This window comes from Haliotis asinina, chromosome 1 (assembly GCF_037392515.1).
Source record: "Haliotis asinina isolate JCU_RB_2024 chromosome 1, JCU_Hal_asi_v2, whole genome shotgun sequence".
NCBI lineage: Eukaryota > Metazoa > Mollusca > Gastropoda > Lepetellida > Haliotidae > Haliotis > Haliotis asinina.
In genome coordinates, this window is record NC_090280.1 from 14,130,558 (window position 1) to 14,144,499 (window position 13,942).

At 39.2% G+C, this 13,942-nt stretch overlaps 1 protein-coding gene across 1 annotated transcript; it reads left to right on the top strand.

Moving 5' to 3' along the window:
- The first annotated feature begins 189 nt into the window (after nt 1-189).
- On the top strand, nt 190-13,597 carry LOC137287217 (transforming growth factor beta regulator 1-like). The gene is made up of 11 exons (XM_067819407.1): nt 190-262; nt 1,719-1,886; nt 3,706-3,821; nt 4,622-4,790; nt 4,971-5,041; nt 5,469-5,716; nt 6,296-6,438; nt 6,716-6,862; nt 9,832-9,929; nt 11,856-12,082; nt 12,501-13,597. The coding sequence occupies exons 2-11, from the start codon at nt 1,758-1,760 to the stop codon at nt 12,608-12,610; spliced, it is 1,458 nt and encodes a 485-aa protein (XP_067675508.1). The 5' UTR covers nt 190-262; nt 1,719-1,757; the 3' UTR covers nt 12,611-13,597.
- Nucleotides 13,598-13,942: the final 345 nt, after the last annotated feature.

Below are 13,942 nucleotides of genomic sequence, written 5' to 3' on the forward strand. Positions count from 1 at the left end.
AAGTATACTTCCTTTTTATACGAATAGACGTTACAGTATAATTCTACACATTGACTATCAAACTTGCATATAGCCTTGATAGTACACATGCACTACCCTTTTTGTAATTTGTGGTATCAACCAGTAACTTTGCAAGTTTTGTTCTGAAAAAGAATGATTATTGTTCGGTTTATTCCAATCTACACCTTTACACAAAGATGTAAGGGAGGCTACTCTACAGGCCAATAGATCAAAACTTTGAGTGTCAGCAGAGCGTGAAAGGGTAAGACAGAAAAAAGTGTTCAAGACAATAAATAGTAGTGTTTATGATTTGAAAACAATAGTTGCATCGCTGCAACTGACAAGACTGGCTAGGGAGAGGGGAGGATTGGCAAGTACCACTACCAAATGCGCTTTGACGCGGCTCTCGGATTGTGATTCACAAAAGGTTGATGGTGTAACAGTTGCTACTCCCTGTTCGCCTACGACCTGATTCGATTTAAATGCTCGGATCCCTCTTTAACAAATAAGATTAAAATGGTGGTACTTAGAAACACAACCATTCACATATACACAATGCAACGGCTTTTGAGACCAAAGCATTACGCGTTAACAAACCATAAAGACTAAAAGAGAAATGGTTTACAAAATATATTTATCATTTAGATTTATTAGTTCTCCAAGTGCACTTTCAGTAAGGTAACTACCTCAGGACCATGAGCGCCATCGCAGTTGCTGAATGCTCATTAAACGGGTCATAAGCACAGAAGTAAGGCAAAAGTGTGAGAAAAAAAACAAAAACACTTCCGCTTCACAGTACCTCACCCTTCCCAATCCTATTCAATTGTTTTTTTCACCATCGTTTCCTGGACTGGCAAAATGTTTTTTCAAATTGGATTACACTGCCCAAAGGTAAAGTCTAAACCTCTGACCCTAAGGATCGGAAATGTACCCTAACCCTAAAGATCTGAAAAGATGCTATACCCTAACCACTAACCCTCTAAGGATCGAAAAAGGTTGTTTGACTCTAAAGATGCGTCAGCTTTGTAAGTATTGTAAAGGGTACCTAACCCTACATCCTTCCCCTAATAATGGGAGATGGGCAGTGAATGGAGATGGAACAATTACCGCGATACAGCGAGACAGCACTGGAACACAGTATCATGATAATTGCTCCGCACCAAGCCACAAGGACTGCACCCAGTAAAGTGCCCTCTATCCGGTAACTAGTTGGGTCCTTTTCATCATGACATGAATGTTTCCTGGAAATATTCCATCCATGACCAGTGATAATTGTAAAACTGAGACTAGGATACGCTTCCAAGCTAAAATATTCAAAATATGTTGTTGTCAATTACTTACTTGGATATAAGATGTCCATCAAGTTAGGCGTTAACCTCAGGTAGCGTGTTATACTGATTTCAGAGGTAACATACTTGAACACAGTCATCATCAACTCATTCACCAAGAAAGCTTTCTTCAAACCATTGTGATAAAATATTTACCTGAGTTTATGCTACAGAAAAAGAATGGAAACATTACAGCAAATTGATCAATGATACATTAGTCCTGGCCTTTAAGGCAAGACAGCAGTTGTCCAAAGCAATATAGATGTGCACTTGATGTGTTTTTGAACTAAATGAATTGTGTGGACTGGTACATTATTGTGTGATACAACTGAAAATTTATTCCCCTGTTCCTGCAGTTAGAATGACAATCAGTTTGCAAATGCTGTTAAGTTGTAGGAAGGATATCCCATCATCCCAGTGACAGAGTCCATGAACATTCGTGGTCTCCAGAGATCAGGACTGCTGAGTCCTGAAGCAGACGGAAAAAGTCAAAACACTGCACAGAGTGGTCTCCCCTTCTCTTCACCCACACAGGCCCAGCATATCCCAAACATGCCGGTAGGTGGCACTAGTTTGTTACAGGAGAGAGATGTAAAACCATCAATTGCAATCCAATTTGTCCAATATACTACATTTTCATGAATGCAACTTTTCTGCCTCACCTCAGATGGAGTATGTTTGTATGCATAAATAACCTTCTTATTTGATGGACCTGAGAAACACTAGTAACTTTGGATGAGGAATACCTTCATAACATGTATTATGCTCTCTCTTCTCAGTTCTATCATCAAGGGATGAGTTTTTTTACAACATAAATTAACTGAAGATTTGCTTTAAATGCAGACTGAGCAGTCAGTGTGGACACCAAATCCCTGTTCCATTATCATATGCAGACAGTATTATGAGAAAATAATCTTTATTACAAGAAATCAGTCTTTTGTCCAGTAATCAAACAGCTTTCACATTAAGCAGCGACTAACTTAAGGTTGGTTTTCAGGATTTGTTAGCATCCAAGGACCCTCAAACCATTACAGTACAAGACATGACAAGAGATTTTCAACACTGATCACTGTGTATAAGCTAGTACAGAAATCTTAAATAACTTACTGTTTTACATAAATGATATTTTGTTTGACTATACAAACAGTATTTGCTTGAAAAGTTCATCAGCTTTGCTTGCAGGTCGTTATCTCCCGTTGGTCATAGACATCAATACTTTCATTAGTATTGCTTATTTCATCTTGCAGAACTGTTTTGTAGATGGTTTCTTGTAGAAAAGAAAGGCAGAAATGACCTGACTGTTTCACTTTCTAGAGTGTTTTATCTGCATGCTAATTTTTAGGTTTGTTTTGCAACGGACCTTTTCATTGTACCTGTTTAAGAGGCTGAGGGATACCAGTCTTGTATATCTTGAATTTGCAGCATCTGGATATGTTGGTTTCAAGGAGAGATTATTTGACCTCATCCATCCAGTCAGACTAAGTAAACGTATCCTCAGTACTTTTCGTTACACTCCACCACTGAGTCTAACAAAACCTTATGGGAGGTCACGTTAGGTAACCTTTGAGATTGACCAATCAGAGCACAGCTTATCAAATCGCGAAAGTGCACATTTGCACATCCCTTATGAACTGTTCATCTCGAAAAGGTTCGTACCCGAACGATTCCGAAAGCTATTTAGCGTACAATCGCTTCCGGGTGATGCACACACGTACATACAGCCATGACAACGGTGAGTAAACAGTCACTGAAAATAGTGTTTTTGACAATATTCAAGGACGTTATCTTGCGGAAATATTAGCTAATGGTAACCATGTCATCAGAAACCCCAAAGTGTATATACTGCAGGTCAAATAACTGTGTTATATGCTGATTTTTGTTTGTTGAGAGATCTGTGTCGGTGACCTGAATATTTTGAAAGTCCCTCCAGTCCTTAAATAGTAGCCGTTGTCTGATTGGTTAAATCTATTTAACCTTCTCGCATTTGATTGGACTGTCATTGGTTGCTCAAAGGTTACCTGACGTGACTTTTTACTAGGTTTTGTTAGACTCAGTGGTGGAGTGTAACGAAATACACTGAGACAAAGTTTACTTAGACTGTCCATCCAGTGTTCATGGTTTTCACCAAAGTGATAAAAGTCTTCAACAAGCTTACCCTGATTTCCTCATTATGCTTAGACTCCTTTATAAATCTGCCTTAAAATACCTTTTAACTGACTGATATAAGAGAAGACTTAAAGAGTCTCAATGACTCTTATGAGTGAATATTTGAGTGTCATTCAGACCACAGTTTACATCATGTAGTGTTTTTTAAGAATAACTTAAGTACTTGCTGTATCTGGTGTGATATGATTTACATGCTGATCTGTTTCTACAGGGATCAACTGCATATCCACTGTCAGGCATGTCATTGGTTTCCCAACTTGCATCACCACCCGCAGCAGGAAGTCATGCTGCCGCTCTCCAACAGCTCCATCTACAAAGCACAGCAGGGTAGGCAACTCTTCAGTTCTCTTCAGGGCAGGTAACTCATTTAGCTCTAACTGGGGTAGTTGACTCATTCCTTAGTACTCACTGATGCAGGCAAGTCATTCAACATTCAAAATGGTGGATAACTCATTCAGTATTCAACAGGGTAGATAACTCATTCAGCACTTAAACAGAGTAAATATTCTCACAACTCACAAATGGTGTCGATCTCACTATATGCCTAAAATGCTAAACAAATATGCCCATGTGATTATAATTCTGTGCAAACCTTTGAGCCTGGGCCAGATAATCCAGTGACTAACAGCATAAGCATCAGCAGTTGAGATATGATGGTATATATCAACCATGTCAGCGAATCTGACCACCTGATCCTGTTATTCACCTCTTGCAAGCATGGGTTACTAAAGACCAATTAGGGCTCAGGAATTTCCTTGTACTCTGTATATGAAGTAGTTGCACTTGTTATCCAATCACTACCGGTGGCTAAATCATTCAAGGGTAGCCCCATGCAGAGATGCAAGTTTGATACCTTTTATGGATCAATGTCTGAATCCTGTGATTACTTCTATAATGTTGTTAAAATATTTCTAGTTTACAAGATACAGGTTATCCCCATATGAATATGTTTGACTTACGTTACCAATATAGCAACTAAATGGAAAGAGGATTGAATGAGTGAGTGAGATGGGTTTTACAACCCTTACAGCAATATTCCAGTAATATGACAGTGGGTGACACCACATGTAGGCTCTATACATTGTACAGTAGAGAGGAGACACTAGAGATCACTTTTTGGATTGCAGAGTCCAGCCAGGCCAGAGTTTACTGAGCAGCTTCCCCAAGGTAAGCCCTGCAAGGAATTTAGCTGGGAGGTTTGGTGTGAGGAGTTCAGCTGCCCGGGCGACTCACCCCCAGGATTACTACTACCGGAAGTGGCGACGCCTCAAGAAACTCATCAAAGACACCGTGTTTGTAAGTTATCTGTCTCATTTCATGTCAGAGTCAACTCAACTTTACATTTGACGAATATTACAATAATCACTGATGATAAATGTATGCAAATATAATCCAAAATAATTCATAAATCATTTGGCCAAATGGTATACATTGAAGATTTATTAGATAAGCTTTTATATTTTCCTGACAATGTAGATCAATGGGTCTGTGTGTGACGAGGTCATTCGCATAGAAGAGAAGCTGGCCCGGTCCAAGGAGGAGAGAAGGTAGGTCTGCTGTCTGTGATTAGATATGTGTCATGTCTGAGATTGTGTCAGGGTAATGAGATGAGACATGTCTCATGCATGAGATTGTGTCAGGGTGGGGAGGTGTGTTATCTCTCATATAAGATTGTGTCAGGGTAAGGAGGTGAGATATGTGTCATGTCTGAAATTGAGTCAGGGTAATTAGATGAGATATGTCCCATGCATGAGATTGTGTCAAGTTAAGATGAGATATGTCTCATATCTGAGATTGTGTCACAGTAAGGAGATGAGATATGTCTGCAGTCTGAAGTTGTGTCCAAATATGGATTTGACGAAGGTCTTCCTTAGCCTGTGGGTGTGGGTAGCACATTGTCAGGGTCAGGAAATTATGCAGTGTACATGAGAATTGTTAGCATATTGACTTCACTGATGGACATGACTGATGTAGGTTCCTCCTGAGGAAGCTGCTGCAGTATCAGTCTCTGAGCGAGGCACCAACACCTCCGGTCAAGCAGGAAGTGACCACACCATCAGTTAAGACAACAAAAAGTCCAGTTGTGTTGGCATCACCAGCATCCGAGACAACGATGCAAGAAACAGCCACACCCATCCCAAGCAAGTCCAAGTCAGCAAAGAAGAAGGCCCCGCCCACCTCCACAGACAAGAAGAAGAGTTCCGCCAGCAAAGAGCTTATTGGTGAGTCACCACATACCTGATAGTGCTCATCTCACAAAGTCTGTGTAGACTGACCAGGAGCATTTTCCAGTAACTGTTCATATTTCATTTGTTAATTTTCTTTACTAAAGTATTGCATTTTTTTTCATTTTCCAACATAAATAATGTTATTAATCCACAGAAATAAATTGTCAAAATATCATAGCTATGATTTGTCTGTATTTATAACATATATGCCATAGGTCATATTCAACTAATTGCAAGCTCTCAGCAGCATGTGCACCAACTGGGTCAACATTCCACCAAGGCTTATCATTCAGGTAGCTGATCTCAGCTGAGGTTTTATGTAGGCGAATTGACTGCTTGACTGGAAAGGTACTTGTTCTGCAAATGCTCTTGTTTTCATATCCGATCAGATGAACAGTGTATCTATTCTTGTGTCTTAGTTTCACTTCATGGCTCATAGTAAAGTTAGGGGAGGTGTATTAACTAAGATAGAATCACTAGTCTGACAAGAGGCAGACCAGACTAACTGCTTCTTGACTAGAGAATGGTGTTGTGCCTTAATGGACCTGTTACTCACGTACCCACTGTTTTCAGAGTCTATGCAACCAAAACCGAAGAAGAGTAAATCAGCAGGAGCCAATCGCAGGATAGCGATTCCCCTCATCCCCCTGGACCCCACCGGCCGCCCTGTCTTCCCACTCGTTCTAGGGGACTTGACTGTCCACAGCCTAGGGGAGGTAACTGCTTACTACCTTAACACCTTACACAACTGCACCCTCTTGCCTCTACACCTTTGTGTCTGACACAACCACAATCATTTTCTGTATGACAATACTTTGTGTATGACAGTTAATTTGTGTATGACATTGACTATGTTTACAATGATTGTATGTGTAATGATAATGATTGACATTGTGTATGACAATATCATTTTTTGACTTTCACATTGTGTTTGGCAATTACCTTTTGTATGACTTCTTGCCTGCATTACAATTGCACCATGCATACTTTCAGCTGAACCCAGATCGCTCCTGTTTCCACTCTGCTGAAGCTATCTTCCCCGTCGGCTTCTGCAGCACCCGTGTCTACGGTAACATGACAAACACTGACGTTCGCTGTCTGTACACATGCAAGATATCCGACTCCGGCTCCAGTCCAGTGGTGAGTGACACTGGCAGGGTGAAGGAGGTTGGATTAAACAGGATTTATCTCCACCCACTCCAAGGGTGGATGTCAGGTCCTCATTATGTAGGAGGTGCCAGTAAGAAGTCCCTCATGGGAACTGAAAAGATTTATTTCATGTATATTGCATTACTGCAAAGGACAAGGTATGATAAGGGTGGTTTTTGGCCCACTAACAAAATTGGCTGAAAACATGTTATTTGTTTAGAGACAAGTTAGCTTTGCATAAAAATGCTATATTTTATATGTTCTGAGGTGTAATTTTTCTGCAGAGGGGCCCCAAATGGGTTTTATCAGTTCCCATGAAAAATAACAACAAGTCTGAAATATCATTGTGCCATAATGGCTTATTTACAACTGTTATTTTATTTACATACATATTACAGCAGTTTTACGACAGCTAGTTATGCTGAAAAACATGTCAATGTCAGTAATAATGTTTTAGCTTCAAGGGGCCCAATTAGGGTTGCAAAACATTGTTAATTCAATTACTTGCCAATTGTGTCCCCAAAATTGTGTCATTATTCACAGCAATCTTTGCAAATGTAATCCATGGGTCAATTTTACAACATGTAAGCATGATAACAATCATGTTGCACTAAGAATTACAGGGGCCTGTTTTGGGTGAAGCTACATTTTGGGCACAGCTTCATTCTAACAAGTAAGTGGAGTCAGTATTTACCACCAGTTTTAGCAAATATACAGTTACCATCTCAATCATCATATGTTATTACAATAGCCAACCATTTTGCACTAAAAATCACAGGTCTTGACCTCAAAGGGGCCCATTTCGTGTGAAATTTCATTGTCAGTGCAGGTTCATATTAACACCATGCACATGTTAAAGTCAGTATTCAAAAGACTTCACAGAGTAATTATTCACAACTTATCCACTTTAAAGATGTAAAACATACATTATTACTCTTCATTCACACAGTCATCAATCTCAGTATCTGATTCACTCTCAAGAACTGCAGTATTCAAAAGTGTATAAACCTAAAGTAGATCAAAATGTATAAAATATGAATTTAAAATATTGGGAACAAAATATTTGGGCCACTAGACCCACTTGAAAAGGTGAATGGTCAGTGTCTTAAGAAAAGATTTACATGATGTTAATTAAAGCTTGTTTCACCAGTGTTGTAACATAGATTACCAAACTTAAGAAAAAAATTACAATATTTGGATTTGATGTGAAACAGTTTAGTTAAACAATGTAGGCTTGATAAACAAACTTTGAAAAAAAGAAAGAAAAGTTACATGGATTTGAACCTGCATGTCTGATAACAAAAGAAACCAACAGTCCACTATTGCAACCATTAGGCTACATATTCCTTTGCCTCCCAGTGTGAATTTAAGCTTATATATTACACTTTACAACTATGTATGACTTGACCTCTGCTTGTGTTCATCACCTGCTAGACCTTGATACAATGTTCTTATTCTAGCTAAAACATCCTTTTCATACAGTTAAGTGTAGTCATTTTGGTTAAATGAAATCTAATATGTCATTGGAAACATCAAGGTACATAAGTTGATGTTGGAAAAAGCATATGTTTATATGTATACATGGCAATCCTGTTGAATGACAGTGTTATTTTGACAGTGACAGGTGACTCAAAGGTGTCTGATACACAGATGATAGTAAAACTATGATCAAATTCGTACATAATAACAAAGATTTTCACTTTTAGAGTACTGCTTGATCATATTTTGAAAATCTTCAGACATCTTCTTACTTTTCTAGCAGAGACCATCAACCAAACACCAGTGTTTACATCTCATAAATCTGCCTTGTTGAGTGCCTAATATGATATTGAAAATTTTAATAACGATGTTTGATATGTGTATTTTAGAGCACAAAACCATTCAAAATATTTTGTTTTTAAAGATTGTTTTTAAAGATGTTAGTTTAGGTCAATGTTTATTTTTTGAGATGTTGTATGGGGCAATTTCATAAACCGAAAAAATGTACTTTTTTAAAAGTTTTTATGTGAGCAAAAGCGTGACCCACCACAATTTTTTAGGTGTACATTCTAATTTACTCGCTTCATATGTGGTGAAAAAATTGGGATGGGTCACGCTTTTGCTCACACTTTTCTATCACTCTGAAAATCAGAAAATGTAGGTTTCTAGAAGATGTTGTAAAATATGTTAACTTTGAGGTCTTTAAAGAGGAAAACTAACAACACTATAAACATAAAAATGCAATTGGAGGTAACTTCAACAATTAATTTAGCTCCTTTTATGCTAAAATTATCGTGTTGTAAAATTTTGATAATCATGACATGTTGTGAGTCAATAAGGGCCTCTATCATACCTTGTCCTTTGCTGGCAAACAAAGATAAGTTGGTCCGGCTCAGAGAACATGTTTATGAAAAGTAGGCAGTGCATGGCAATGAACAAACACACCTTGCTCATAAAACACTCACACTTCACACATCTCACTACACCCTGGCCCGTGGACAACCAGGGGTTTTTCGCTCACAATGGCAAGCCCCAGTAGGTGGTACTCATACATGCTGATACAAGTCAAATGTCAGGTCGATGTTCAACTTGTCCTTGTTTGCCATGTTCAAGTACCCCCAGAATTAATTCTGCTTTAGCTTGCCTAGCAGTAGCAGATATTGTGATTTATGGTTTATACTGTGCAATTTTAGGGAATGTAGATTAGTTCATTTCATCATTACTTTTGGGGAAATTAAAGTTTCCAGATCTTGGTCTGTTTAGGAATATACTGGAGCTCATTTCTTGTTTCCTAATAGTGAAATCTTGTAAAGCCTCAGATGTGAGAAACCTACCACAGACCTGTTTCTGATGTCTCCCATGTCATGTTATTGCTAGAATATTGCTTAAATGTCATAAGTCACTTGTGATGCTCCCTCATGATGATGGTGGTGTATTGCTCCAGATGTCTTTAAACCCATCTCACTTCCTCTTTGCACTAGTTTGAGATTGCCCCTGACGACTGCCCTGACAAGGTTTGGAAGGCCAAGTCCCCAGCAGAGTGTCACAGCATGCTACAACGAGCCATCGTCAAGGCCAAGTGAGTGGGACACGCCTCTCATGACATTTACATTTAGGTTGAGGGTGACAGTATGTCTTTTTTCAATGACCAGGCTATGGGGTTGCATCGTGGTTGCATCACCACGTTGAAGACCTGGGTTTGATAACCCACATGGGTACAATGTGTCACGCCCATTTCTAGTGTCCCCCACCAGGATATTGCTGAAATGTTGCTAGAAGCAGCGTAACATGAAACTCACTCACTCACTCAATGACCAGGCTACACCAATCTAAGTAAACTTAGTCTCAGTACTTTTCGTTACACTCCACCACTGAGTCTAACAAAACCTTATGGGAGGTCGCGTCAGGTAACCTTTGAGGTCGACCAATCAGAACACAGCTTACCAAGTCGCGAAAGTGGACATTCGCATATACCTTTTGAACTTTTTATCTCGTACCCGAACAATTCCGAATGCTATTTAGATTACGTGTGCTTCCGGGTGATGCACACAGTGTATGTACAACCATGACAACGGTGAGTAAAAAGTCGCCGATAATGGTGTTTTTGACAATATTCAAGGATGTCATCTTGCGAAAATATTAGCTTATGGTAACCATGTCAACAGAAACCCCAAAGCGTATATACTGCATGTCAAATAATTGTGTTATATGCAGATTTTTGTTTGTGGAGAGATCTGTGTCAGTGACCTGAATATTTTGAAAGTCCCACCGATCCCTAAATAGTAGCCATTGTCTGATTGGTTAAATCTATTTAACCATCTCGCGTTTGATTGGATGGTCATTGGTTCCTCAAAGGTTACCTGACGCGACCTTCTACTAGGTTTTGTTAGACTCAGTGGTGGAGTGTAACCAAATACACTGAGACAAAGTTTACTTGGACTGCTGACTGCACAGATGACTGCACAGGTTAAAATGTACTGAAGTGTACAGACACACTGCAGATAGGGAATCTGTTAACACAGTGCACACATTTATACCAAATATGAGATGGAAATCACTTCAGATAGAACAGGGACTTGATTGTGTCATCTTTTCATTTTGTAGTTGTTTTTAGATAATGCAAATCATTAAATTTTTGCGAGCATGATATATTTGCAAAAATTGCGAATGACTTAAGCTCGCAAAAATATCATGACGCAATTTGCTGGTAGAATGCAATGAACAATCAGCAATTAAACCTGTCCTATCTTTGCTTTATTATTCACCACTTCATATAAATTAACAATAGATCTAGACAATACATATATTAAGCAATGACAACAACGCGAAGAATGACAAATTACTAGCATTACTCGTACTCACATGTCACATGTCAAACAATGGCGCCAACCACGAAACACACATTTCTTGGAGACTGTTTGAAAGGCCAAGACCATCAGGTGGGCGTGGATAGCTTTCATGACACTTATCTGGAGATCAACAGCTTCGCCGACACTGACTAGACTGGTCCTTAATCAGTGCCAATTTATTAGAATCATTCCGTTTAATTTATTCCCTTTGAACTGTTTTAAGCTTATATGGCCTATTCAGCAAGTGTTGTTTTTAGGAAAACATCACTGATTGCATACATGCGGAAGTACTCCACTAAATGGTGTTCAAGATTAGCAGCAAACTTTAATATGTGATTGGATTTACTTCAGATAAAACTTTCAGATGCAAGTGAGCTTGGAAACTGTCAAACTAAACTATTTCTGAGAATTAGGCAAGTCGCAAAAATATTGTGACGCAAAAACATCTGTTGGTCGCCACTCGCAAAAATATCATGACGCAAAAATTTGGGGATTTGCAGTAGTTACTTTATGTTGTTTTGACATTTTCCAGTTCTATATACCACCAAAACAAATGTTTTTTTTATTTAATTATGTGGTCAGCCCTATTTAAGTGGTCAGCCCTATTAGTAAACACCCAGGACAATGTTGCATAACCTTGTCTTTTCATGCTGCAGGGGTGTGGAACTGACCCCGACAGCCACTAGCGGGGTGGACTTCTTCGGGTTGACCCACCCTATCGTCCAGAACCTAATACAGTCTCTGCCAGGGGCCAGGAAGTGTGCAGGCTACAAGTGGCACAAGTTCGAGGTCAACAAAGGGGAGGTAATCGACAACATCATTCACTGTAAGAATGATCCAATGGTCAACTATGAGGCACTGCGGAAACTGGTGGCAGCCTCAGGTAGGTTGTGACTTCATCATAGTGATTCATTGTGTCCTGATGGTTTATAATGCCATGTGTGTCACACAGGACTAGAGTGAGTGAGTGAGTTTAGTTTTACGCCACACTCAGCAATATTCCAGCTATATGGCGGCGGTCTGAAAATAGTCGAGACTGGACCAGGATTAGAAGTCAGAGCTATCATAATTCAACAAGACAAGTGTAGCACTAACGTCTGTATGGAGAACTTGTGCCTGGGTCCTGTTTCTGAAATCTGTGGTAACTTTAAGAGGATCTTATCTACTCCACAAGTGTATTGTAAACATCACATAAATGACTCCATTTACCATAAATATTTGTTAAACATACAACTGGTTGCCAAATAAATATGATCCATATGAGCTGTTACATATACAACAAGATCATTCTGTTATTTCAGGAGCTAAAGCTCAAACCATCTCTGCATCTGCTCATCTGGAACCTTCAACCAGTCTGAGGTCGCTGTTGACAAGTGGGCCCTTCAGTACGGCCATGTATACTCAGAAGTGATTGTAGAACAATGGGCCCTTCACCTGTCATGTATGCCGGGAAGAGATCCCTCTTGCCAGTGGCTTCAGTACAGACATGTATGCTCAGAAGTGTCCACCTTTTTCAACCAGTTTGGCATCCTTTTGACAAATGCACAAGTGCTGTCACAGTCTCTTCACTAAAGGCCTCATATATCAGTGGGAGATAACTCTTGTAGCCTCTAAGGCTCATCTCACCAAAAGATTCATGTAACAGAGATACTGATAAACATAAACTGGTGATCTTAGAACATGTAGAAGAGAACTGAAGAGTTCACGCTCACTGGCATTGTCTCAGTCATTGTCATCATTACGTCTCTTGTACCTTCACCATCATTGCATCACAGTCATCACAGTATCAGTCATCACAGTATCAGTCATCATAGTATCAGTCATCAATACACTACAATCATCATTATGACCAATGCAGGATCTATCTTCATCTGTTATTGAAAGATGTTTGTATATAAAGTTGAAATACATATGTTTGCCTCAAAGAATGTTAGCATCAGGTGTTTGATAACAGGATACCAGTTTTGATCCATGTTGTGGAGTGTGAATGTGTCTTGTGATTGTCTCCTTGTATATCGCTGATACATGTCCTACCTATCTACTTGTTAATATGGTTATATGTTAATGAAATATTTGACAGAGAAATACATACTGGCACTAATTTTATTTTTGTGCTGAAACAAAACTAAGAAAATAATAAAGATCAGTTATTTTGTTTTCAATAGTTAGTGATGTATTTTCCTGAATTATTACTATAGAGTCACATGTGGCTGATGCCCAGAGAACAGATTCTGTAGTACTATGATCTGATATTCAAAACTACTGTCTATTCAGGACCTTTATTGTTTCTCAGAGCAGCATCTTCAAACGTCATCTGAAGATATGCATACAAGAAGCTAAGTCTGTTCTGTAGATGTGTTGAGCCTTACATGAATAAAGTTTTCTCACATAATCATAATTGTGCTCTGAGTAAGTTGTGTGTTTAATCCTCTAGATAGCCTCAATCAAACTTTGTGTGCAGACTCTTTCAGTGTTGTCACAACCCCCTAGTGTACAGTACACAACCCTGTGCACTTAAAAGAGCCCACCAATCTGTTGGTATATGACCAGATGGTGGCCACATGAATATGTGCAAACACCTAGTTGCGGGTGCAGCAACATACTGTGAAATCTGACAAAGTACTGTCACTATGTGTCCTAGTCCACCCAGCTGTGAATGGGTACCTCGTTAGGATGAGACTGCCCCCATAAAACTTGGTGCGCCTAGTGGCAGCAAGAGTTGTATACTTCCCAGGGAGTTGAG

Bases quoted from the DNA above. Each gene is read 5' to 3' on its own strand.
- LOC137287217 (XM_067819407.1), top strand. From the start codon at position 1,758: ATGAACATTCGTGGTCTCCAGAGATCAGGACTGCTGAGTCCTGAAGCA. The intron at 6,439-6,715 runs GTAACTGCTTAC...GCATACTTTCAG, and splicing joins CTGTCCACAGCCTAGGGGAG to CTGAACCCAGATCGCTCCTG. The intron at 6,863-9,831 runs GTGAGTGACACT...TCTTTGCACTAG, and splicing joins ACTCCGGCTCCAGTCCAGTG to TTTGAGATTGCCCCTGACGA.